Genomic DNA, 10,792 nt, shown 5'->3' on the forward strand with positions numbered 1-10,792 from the left:
CCTCAGATCCCTCTCCTCCATCTGGCCCCAAACAATCGTGCCAGCTCACCCCCTCAGGACCCCACTGCGGTTCTCAAGCTGACTTGGCTATTTACTCATCTCCACTCCATCTAGAATGTTCTTCCAAACATGCTTCTCTAAGAAAATTGGCCCTGGGATCCGTTGTACACAGCCCACGCTGCCCCCACCAAAACCAGTCCCACCCCCCCGGAATGAGCTTCCCCATGCTCTGCTCTTGCTGAAAAGTCCTTTTTGGCCTTCAAGGTCCAGGTGAAATGGTGAAATGTCACTTCCCCGAGGACTTCTCAGGCCCTGTCCTGAGGGTGGGTCTGCGCCCTGGAGCTCCTCGGGGCCTCTGTGTATAACTGGGCAGTTCTCAGAACCCAGCTCTGTGACATCTGCTGAACCCCCCTGCCCAGTAGGGAGCCCCTTAAGGGCAGGGGCTCGTCTGGGTCCTGGGGATACAGCAGCAAAAAAAACAGATGCAGTCCGCCCTGCGGGTGCTCATGGCCTTGGGGGAGACAGATCCTAAGCACAGAAACTAGTGAAATACGTAGAATGTCAGGGGGTGATAAGGGCCACAGAGGAAAAATCAAGTAGAAAAGAGAGATGGGAGATGGTCCAAGGGATCTAAGGTGGTCCTCACTGGGTGATCAGGGAGGCCCACTCTGAGCAGGTGACATTTGACCAAAGACCTAAAGAAGGAGAAGAGCTGACCATGCAGAGATCTGAAGAAAGAGTATTCCAAGCTAGGTGAAGGCCAGTGCAAGGGGCCTGGGGCAGGACTGTATTTGGCATGTTTGCAGAATAGCAAAGAGGCCAGTGTGGCTGAGGCCAAATGAACGAGGGGAGAGGGAATTGAGAGCGGCGGGCAGCCAGCGCCAGATCGTGCAGGGCTCTGCAGGCAACTGGGAAAGCAATGGCTCTTGCTTTGAATGAGACGAGTCTTGGTGGGTTCTGGACAGAGGAAAAAGAGAACCTGACTTGGGGTTTCCAAGGTTTCCTCTGGCTGTTTGTGGGAAGAAGGGGTTATGTGGGCAGGGAACAGGGTAGACACAGGGGGCCCCATGGGGAGGCAGCTGCCTCTCCAGGCTTGGACCAGGCTGGAGGCAGTGGAGGCCATGAGACATGGTAGAATTTGAGATGTGCTTTGAAGGTAAAATCAACAGGATTTGTAAATGGGTTGGACTGGGAGGGAGAGGAGGTCAGAGAAAGGGGTCAGAAGTGACTCTCAGGGGAGGCCGAGGAAGGGGAAGGCTGCAGCTGCTGTGCAGGAAGGACAGCGAGGAAGTGAATGAATGAATGACCTGGGCTTGGGAACCAGAGGCTCGCACTCAGCTCTGGAGCTCAGTGGGACCTTGAGTGAGTTCCCTCCACTCTGCCTTAGTTTCTCCATCTGCAGGGGAGGAGCTCCATGTCCAGGGTGGCCAAGAGGACTAGTGCTCTGGGATCCACAACCATGTGGGTGAGAGGATGGGCCCAGCCTCCCACCTGCTCTGCCATCTCCCCACTCCCCCCGACTCCCGTCTGCTGGCCCAGCAGCCCGCCCAGGCCAGGCCTGCAGCTGCAGTTGAAATCAGAGGGGAAGAGCATGGACGAGAGGCAGCGGGGGCATCTGTCTCCCATTAGGCTGGGTCTGGCCAGGTGGGAGGGCTGCCTCGAGGTCTAGAAAGCTTAAGTGGGGTGCCCTCACTAAAGGTGAGCGGGCACCATGAGCCAGGGGTGGATGGAGAGCTAGGGCACCCCTGCTGCCTTCACTCCCAGGGGTCCTCCCGTGGACCCCGCCTCCAGGCCCTGGGGTTTGGAGGGTCAGACAGAGTCCTGGAGCTCCAGCCCAGTCATGTGTTCACTGTGGGCCTTGGGGAGGTTCCCTGGCCTCTCTGGTACCAAGTTCTCATCTACTTCACAGAACCCAGGGGAGATTAAATGGAATAATGTATCTGGCACATGGCAGGGGCTTGAAAAATTGGGAGATGGGCTCAGACCCCTGCCAGAGGGAGGCAGTCATTACGCCCACCATTATGTGTTCTCCTTACAAATCCAGACCCCAGGAACTCAGGTTCCCAGCCAGGGGGCCAGGCGGGGGTGCGGTCCATATGGAGAAGGCGGGGACCGGGTGGGGGTCGGGTCCATATAGAAGAAGGGCGAGAGGCTTGTCCCTCTACTCAGCAGGTGCCTGCCGGGCCTTGGGAAAGCCCTCCAGCGCCCTTCCTTGACCTCTGGGATCTGACACCTCGGAGGAATTCAGAGGCAGGGAGATCACTGGAGTCTTCTGTATGTCAATAACTAAAGCTAAGGAGGCTCACTGCAGGGCAAGAACCAGTCAGGGCAGCAAGAGACCCTGAGCCTGCAAGTTCCCAGCTCTGGGGGTTCATGCCACACCTCCATCCCTCACCAAGACTTCTGGGGCCAGCTGCAGTGTCCACCACCTGTAAGCCCAGCTGCGTGGGAGGCTGAGGCAGGAGGATCACTTGAGCTCAGGAGCTGAAGACCAGCCTGGGCAACAAAGTGAGACTCTGACTCAAAAAAAAAAAAAAGAAAAAAGAAAGAAAAGAAAAGAAAAACAAAAAGACGAAAAGAAAAGAAAAAGCTTTCTCTGTTCTATTCAGTGCAACATTTCTCAGGCCCCTGATAGTGCTGAAGACACAGAAATGACTCAGATACAACCTCTAGGGAACTCCTAGTTGCTGCCTACCTACTCTATGCCAGGGACTTGGCTGGGTGCCTCATCTCCACTGTGCCATTTAATATTCACAACATCCTTCATCACCATCCCCATTTTCCAGATGAGGAATACTGAGGCTCAGTGAGATCACATAGCAGCTAACATTTCCTAAGATTTGCTACATTTGGGGGCCCTACGTGCATGAAAGCATTAATTTCCACATCAGTCCTAGAAGAGGAATATGATTACAGCTCCATTTTACTGATGAGAAAATTCAGGCCATGGGAGGCGGAGGTTGCAGTAAGCCAATATTGCATCAAAAAAGGAAGGAAGGAAGGAAGGAAGGAAGGAAGGAAGGAAGGAAGGAAGGAAGGAAGGAAGGAAGGAAGGAAGGAAGGAAGGAAGGAAGGAAGGACAATTAAGGCCAAACTGATAAAAGGGCAGAGATGGGATTTGAACCCAGGGCCCTGTAGCATTAAAGCCCAGGCCCTTTACCTATTCTCTACATCAAAGTGGACTCAAGAGTTCTTGTTCTAATAAGCCACTGGCCCTGGTGGGTGCTGTCACCAACTTCCAGCTGCTCCTTTACCTGCTTTGGGGCCCATAGGCCTAGCCTGGTTCTCCTTTTTTTTTTTTTTTGAGACAGAGTCTGCCTCTGTCACCCAGGCTGGAGTGCAGTGGCATGATCACAGCTCACTGCAGCCTCTAACCCCTGAGCTCAAGTGATCCTCCTGCCTCAGCCTCCTGAGAAGCTGGGACCACAGATGCGTGCCACCGTGCCTAAGTTTTTTAAAATTTTGTATAGAGACGGGGTCTCACCATGCCCCCAGGCTGGTAGGCCTGGCTTTGACATGAGTGAGCACAGTGGCCTCAAGCACATTCCTTAGCCACCATCCTCAAATGACAGCAGAGCCTTTTCCAGTTTGCCAAGAAATGGAGCTTTAGAGCCCATTTTCCAGAAAAGGAAACTGAGACTGAGAGAGGCGAGGCAGGCTACTTCTCCGGGGTCATGTGGCAATTAAACAGTTGAGTTAGGACCCCATAGGCCCTGGCCCCCTCCCTTCAAGTTCAGAGCCTTTTCTCCCAGGACCTTTCCGCCCCATGCTTGGCTTTGGGCTTTGTTATAGGACCATAGCAAGAGGCAGGTAGGGGGTGGTGGTGGGAAGCTGGAACAAGGAGATGCCTTGGCTGGTCATGTCATGTGGACAGGGGCATCACACCACCTCTTATGGCCACCACTTGGCTTCAGCCAGCTGCTGAGACTCCAGGGATGGCAAGGGCCAGGGCTGCAGCTCGGGTGACTTGGTGATGATGGAGGACACCCCGACAGCACCACACTGGCTGGCAGACAGGGTGAGTCCGATCCAGATCTCACATGAGTGCACGCACACACAGTCACACCCACGGCTGCCAAGGCCCACAGCCCAGGTGCTCACATAGATGCCGACAAACACACAGAGGAGCCTCTCCACCTGTGCCCTGCACACACTCCACACACACACACTCACACAAGCATTTCCAGCCTGCACATAGATAGGAACAGCACACTCACACCCACACAGTTGCACTTTTACACACACACACACACATGCACATGCATATTCTAGCCTGTGAGCACACACATGCAGGATTCAGTCGCACCTCTGAGCTAAGATCTGGCTTGAAAAAGCCCAGGTATGCCTGAGGCCCTCCACCTTGGTCCCCAGACAGCCCCAGCCATAGGCTCCCCACCCCCCAATCCTCCCAGCAGCATTTCCGAGGTCCCAGATGGGCCTTCCAGCCTCCCAGACATGCAGGGACGGCAAAACAGCCTGTAGGGGCCATAAAGGAGAGGGTTTTCCTGCCAGCTCCTACCCAAGGAAGAAGGGTGCACAGTGTCCCCACCCCTAGGCAGAGAGTGACCCAGGACTTAGAGGGGAGGCCCCAGGAAGGTAGAGCCTGACCTGTCTGCATCACCCTGGCACCAAAATGCAGCCCCCCAGAGTTACCCAGGACTATGCCACCCAAATCACAAGGCGTAACTGACAAAAACGCACGCTCTGCCACTCACGAAAAATGCAAACGGGGCCTGTGCCAGGCATCACTGTCAACCTTCTTCCCAAAGCCCCCCAGGGCCCAGGACAACAGAGGCGTCCTCCTCCTCCCCACCCATCTTCATGAGCCCTAGGAAAGCCCACAGACTTTGTGCTGTGCCAGTCCTGCCTCAGGCACAAGCCTGTGAATACAGACATCTTGATCAGAGGGATGCTTTGAAACTAATTCAGACTAAAGTGTAATGGACTGAAAGCTTGATATGAAGGACTTATGCTTTCAAATTGGATCAGGTTGCAAGACCCTTCAAAGTCAGAATGGAGAGGTATGCAAGATCCCTGGCATTGGTGTGGACTAGGGGAAGTTCTGAACCTCCCTAAGCCTCAGTTTACTCATGTGAAAGTAGCAGTAATCACAGCACCGGCCTCTAGGCTGCTGTAAGAATTCCACAAGCTGATGCGTATCAGCACCTCAGCCCAGTGACAGGCACGCAGTAGGTGACCCCCGAAACAGCTGCTGTACTGATAATTCAGGGAAAACTAGGAAATATTGAGGGACTCAACCAAAGGTCACAGCACATATTACGCAGTGCTAAGTCAGAGGCCATTTCCCGCCCAGACCAGCGGCCGCAGGTGTCAAAGGTTTACACAAAAGCTCTGGGGAGAGACTTAGGACTGAAAAGGCTTTCCACTAAATGAACGTTGTTGCAAACTGGGAAAAGACCACCATTAGTCAATTTGGGTAGCGGAACACCTGGGGTCCAGCTTGCAAAAGCCTGGTGTTGAGAGTGGAGTTTGGCAATCTCGAAGTTTCCCTTGGGGAATGGGGCTCTAATGGTGGGATTCCTGGCATGTGGCAGGTCCACGGAGAAGCTACAGCGGTGCACAGAGAACCCTGTTCCAGTCCTAGCTCCCGACAAATGGAAACTTCCTCTCTCTAGCCCTCAGTTTTCCCATCTGGAAGATGGTACAGTTGGGCTGAGCACCTCTATCTCTCCACAGAGTCTTGGGGCTCTCTGATCCTAGGAAATGACAGACAGCCCAGAGACCCACCTCAGCCATAACCTGTGGCCCTCGAAGGCTCTGCGGACGGCTCCACTCCGAGATGCCAGAGGAAAAGGAAAGGGGTTGTTTTACTTTGTGGCCAATGCCAGAACAGAATTGGAGGGTCTTGTCTCCAACGGGTTTGCTTCCCCCTCTCGGCAGCCCACAGGGGCTGGAGCAGGCCAAACGTAAGAAATAATAAATCCTCACCAGGCTTCGCCCAGCCAGGAGGCCCCCAGCTGGCTCTTGTCATAAAGAGATCTTATCCCCACCAGCACCCCTAGCTGCCCGTGGAGGACTCCGCCCTCCTCCCCTCCATACCCCGCTTCCACCTTCTACTTCCTGTGACAACCTGCAAACTGGAGGCCAACTTGCCTCTCCCCCCACGCCCAGGCTTCTCCTCGACCCCCGCCCTGCCCCACCCCCACCCGGGCCCCAGCTGCAGGAGGCCCTGCGGAGTGTAATTCCCCTCGCCCTCTCTCTGCCCTGGGCCCGTCCGGACAGATTAAGCCTTTGTCACACACACCCAGAAAAGCTCAGGGCCAGATGGGACGGGACAAGTGGTGTCAGATCATCGACCCGAGGCTGGCCGGGACTAGGAGAGGGCCCCGACCGCAGCACCGCATATGGCTGTGGGAGGAGGAACGGAGGCCCAGGGTGGGGGCAGCCAGAGAGCAATGGGGAAGAGAGGTGACACACCATGGCCACCCTGGGGACAGAGGCTATATGGGGCCTGTCGCAGCTGGATGACCCAACTCCCACCTCCCTTCTTCCTTGGAATCTTTCTACCTGCTCTCTCTTGAAGCCCCCATGGGCTTTTTTATCCTGTCCTCAGCTATGCCCACCACTCCTGACATCTGGGTGACCTGGGAGCAGGCACAGAGCCCCACCCACCCCAGCACCCCAGTGCCCGCACAAGGCCTGTGGGTACTAAACAAATGCTTTGGACAAAGGTTTATGGCCCAATGACCTTCACAAAAACCCACCGAGGACCAAACTACAGGCTCTCTCCCAACTGACACCAGGGGCGAGGATGTGTGTGTGTGTGTGTGTGTGTGTGTAGGCCAGGGACTGTAGGAGATGTCCTTTGCACCTTTCAAAGGAGGTCCCATTCAGCCCCTCCCAGGAAGAGGCCAATGGCTGCCCCAGAATTCCCAGCAGGATTTGTTCCTCTTGGATCAGTGAAAAGGAAAATGGAAATATAAAAATAATAACTGGGCCCCAGGAAGGAACTTGGAGATGGGGGTGGCATCTCCTGCCTGGCTCCGGCTGGCTGGGCGAGTGGCAGGTAACTAACGGGCTCTCTGGGGACCAGCAGGCCAGGCAGGCGGGCGTGGGGAGCTCGAGGGGCGGGCTGTCGAGGGAGGGCACGTCTGTTGTGTTTGTCGATCTCCTGGCAGCCTGGACTGGAAGGCCTGGGTCCCCTTTCTCTGCCTCCCAGGCAGGTGGTCCCTCAGGGAGGGCTCATTATTGGTCTGAGAGCCAGGGTGGAGACTGGGGACGGTCGCGCTGCCAGGGGCAGGCAGGGCGGGTCAGCATGGGCCTCAGGGAGCGTCTGAAGCCAGCAGCCGGGCCGGCAGGACCTGGGGTCCAGGCCTAACACCCAGTTTCTGCATGTGGCCTGGATGGGGGAGGGGGTGCTCAGCCTCTACAGCTGTGTGGATAAAGAGTGGACGACTGCTCCAGATGCCCACACCCTAGGGAGAAGTTGAGCTACACAGAAAGCCAGTGAGCCTGCTGCCAGGTTTGGGGGGGTCAACCCCCAACTCCAGGAGAGGGTGGACTCAGGGCTCCTGCCTCAGACTAAGAAGGTTGGGCCAAGGCTTCCAGCTATTCAGGGAGGTGTAACCAGGATGGGGGGGGCACCTACCCGGGAAGCCCTGATGGCAGAGGGCACTGACCTAGGGTAGGAGGCAGGACCCAGCCAACCATCTCGTGGGTCACTGACCTCAGAAAAACCGCACTCCGGCGGGGCGCAGTGACCCAAGATGGGAGAACCGAGGAGGGGACCGACCTGGCAGGGTGGGAAGGGCTGACCCATGCGCCCCATCTGGGAAAGTGGGCACTGATTTGGGCTGGGGGAGGGGTCCTGGACTCGATCGGGGGAGGGGACAATGACCCAGACTCGCCGGGTTTGAGCGAGAGTGCGGATTTAGGCTGGGGGGATCCCAGCCTTGCGCGGGCTGGGTCACTGCCCCAGCTTCCCCCTCGGGGAACCCGGTCCCGGCGCGCCCCTCGGGCGGGCCCCGGCCCCCTGTTCCCGGTCCGGCCGGAGGCGGCAGCGGCGCAGATGGGCTGCTGGCGGCCGCAGCGCGGTTATCAGCGCTCCTCGCAGATGGGCCGCCCGCCCTCCGCGCTCGCGGCTCCCACTCCCCGCGGCCTGCAGCCCCGTCCCCTGGGCGCGGGGGGAGGCGCCTCCGTATCTGCTCCCCGGCTCCCGCCTCCCTCCCTCGCGGCCCCCTCACCCCGCGGGCCGGGCCCGGGCGGCCGCGGAGGGGGAGGGGGAGGGGACAAGTGCACTTTTCGTAACGACCGAATCAATTGTGTGTGAAGAGCCCGCTCCGGCCGGGGACGGGGCTGAGCGCGGGGCGGGCGGGCCGGCCGGGGGAGGAGCGCGGAGGGGGGAGCGGGAGAGCGGGGGAGGGAGGGAGGCCGGCGCGGGGCGGCCCGGCTCTCGTGCTCCGGCCGGGGAGGGAGCAAGAAGGGCGGGGGGAGGCCGGCGCGGCCCGACCGGGCCGGGGGCGGAACGCACTAATGGAGGGTCTCGGCGACGGAAAGTTCAAAGCTCAGCAGCGCCCCGGGAGCGGCCACCCCCCCAGCCCCCACCCTCTGCAGAACAATGAGGTCCCGGCGGGGGAGCCGCGGGGCCCGCGCCGCACGCCCTCTCCAGGGCGCCCCGGGCCAGAGGGGACGCCCCCGCCCGGCCGCCCGCCTCCTCCCTTTAGGCGGCTGCGGTTCCCCGCCCCCTCCCCCACGCCACCCCGCCCGGACCGGGCCGGCCGGGGGACGGGGGAGGGGAGGGGAGGGATAGGTCAGGCCGCCCCCGTCCCGGGGAGGGGGGAGCGAGGGGCCCGGGGGGCTGAGGGGGCGCCCCACCCACCCGCGGGAGGCTGCTCCTGCGCCAGGCTGCGGCTCCGGCCGCCCCTCCCCGGGCTAGCCCCGGGTGGGGTCGGGGCGACAGTGCCCGGGCGGGCCCCTTCCCCTGGCGCTGGGAGGCCCGGCGGACTCCCCGTCCCGCGGCTGCCCCTGCCTCCCTCCCCCCTACCCCGCGGCACCACCCTCAGCGCGCGCGCACACACACACACACACACACACACACACACACACACACACACACCGCCCAGCCGGCCCGGGGGCGGGAGCGCGAGGCGCCCGGGACAGGCAGCCCCGGGGCGGGCGGGGGGGAGGCTCGGGCTCCAGAGCAGCCGCCTGCTGGCGGGGGGAGGGGATGGGAGGACGGAACAGGCTGGGGTGAGCAGCCCGGGACAGCCTGCCCGGCACGGCCACGGCCCGGGCAGCGGCGCGGAGGGGGGCAGGGACGCCCCGAACCCGGAGCGCTGCCCAGGCGAGCCGGGGAGGGCCGGTGAGCAGGGACGCGTGCGCCTCCGGCGGGCCCGACACACGGACAACCTCAGGGACACACGTTCGGACACACATCCACACCCCCACCCCGCCCCCGCCCGCCCGCCCCAAGCCCCGCCGCGGGACCCGCCCGCGGCCGCCGCGCGCGCACTCACCGAGCCCGTCTTGACCGGCACATACACCACTTGGCCCATCTTGGGTTCCCGGCCGCTGCCCAGGCGGAAGCCCTTGGAGCGCACCCAGAACTGGAACTTGCCTTTCTCGCCGGCTGCGGGGCCGCTGCCCGCGCCGGTCCCGCCGCCGCCCTGCAGGACCTCGGCGATCCGCTGGTATTTGCTGCGTGTCACCGTCTTGGTTTTGGCCGAGTCGCCGTAGGTGCGCAAGCACCAGTCCCGGAACTGGCGGCCCAGCTCCGAGTCCCCGGGGCTGCGCTCGCGCTCCCAGCCCCCGCGCAGCAGCAGCGTCGGCTTCGGCATCCTCCCGCCGCGCCCGGCGCCCTCGGGGGCGGGCCGGCCGCCGGGCCGCCCGGTGCCGGGACTGAGCTGGGCTGGGCTGGGCCGGGCCGGGACACGCCGCGGCCGCAGCTGTCCCGCGGTGTGGCTCCGGCGAGGCTGCTGGATGGGCGCGGGCGGCGGCCGGACGCGCGGGGCTGCGGCGCGCTCTGTCCTGCTCGGGCGGCGGCGGCGGCGGCGGCGTTGGCGGCGGCGGCTCCGGCTCGCCTCCTGCTCCGCCTCCTCCTCCCCCCGGCCGGGATGCAGGAGCGATGGAGGCAGCTCCGGGCCCGGAGGTGCAGAGGGGGCGGGCCGCCCCGCGGGCGGCCGGGGGAGGCGGGAGGCGGGGAGCGGCCCCGAGCGCGGGGAGCGAGACCGAGCCTGGGCGCGGGCGGCAGCAGTGGCTGTCAGCTTGCGCGGCTCATCCTGCTCCTGCTCAGGCTCCCGCTGCCGCGGCTCTTCCTCCTCCTCCTCCTCCTCCCGCGCCCGCCTCCACCACGCCGCGGGATCCCACCTGTTAGAGCGGCGCAGCCTTCGCCGCCGCCCGCCCCCCCGTCCTCCTGCGCCCGCCCGCCGGGCCCAGCCCCCGCCCGGCCCGGCCCCTGGGGGCGCGGGGGCAGCCGCGCCCGCAGCCGCCGAGAGGGCAGGAACCGCAGGAGCGTAGTGCCCAGCCCAGGGACCGCGTTCCGTCCGGCCGGGCTGGGCCCGGAGCTTCGCAGGTCCAGCTCCTCCCGGACGCGGCGGTCCCGCGGGGAGTAGGGCGCAGACCCCGGCCCAGCAGCCGGCCTCCCGGCCGCCCCGCCCCACTTAGCCCGGCCGGGGAGGTGTAGGGCAGGCTCCCCGTCCCTCGCTCCCGCAACTGGCTTGACCTCTCTCCCGTGAGCCGAAGCCAGAAGAGCAGTGTTCCCCTGGGGGAACCCCACATCGCCGCCCTTCGGGGCCCCCAAACTTCCTCTCCTTTTGCCTCACTCTGAATTCCC

The 10,792-nt window shown here is 62.1% G+C and overlaps 1 protein-coding gene across 6 annotated transcripts in view; it reads right to left on the bottom strand.

Annotated features, from left to right (window-relative positions):
* The window catches only part of NOL4L (nucleolar protein 4 like), a 141,663-nt gene extending 131,687 nt beyond the window's left edge, over positions 1–9,976 (bottom strand). For all 6 annotated transcript variants that reach the window (XR_652403.4, XM_009216336.3, XM_009216338.4 and 3 more), the window contains exon 1: positions 9,477–9,976. Coding sequence is in view for 5 of the 6 variants with exons in the window: in XM_009216336.3 (XP_009214600.2) it covers positions 9,477–9,797 (321 nt within the window). In the remaining variant the exon portion in view is untranslated. The remainder of the gene's footprint in view (positions 1–9,476) is intronic.
* Positions 9,977–10,792: the final 816 nt, after the last annotated feature.

The sequence above is a fragment of the Papio anubis genome, chromosome 16 (assembly GCF_008728515.1).
Source record: "Papio anubis isolate 15944 chromosome 16, Panubis1.0, whole genome shotgun sequence".
In the NCBI taxonomy this organism is placed as follows: Eukaryota; Metazoa; Chordata; class Mammalia; order Primates; family Cercopithecidae; genus Papio; species Papio anubis.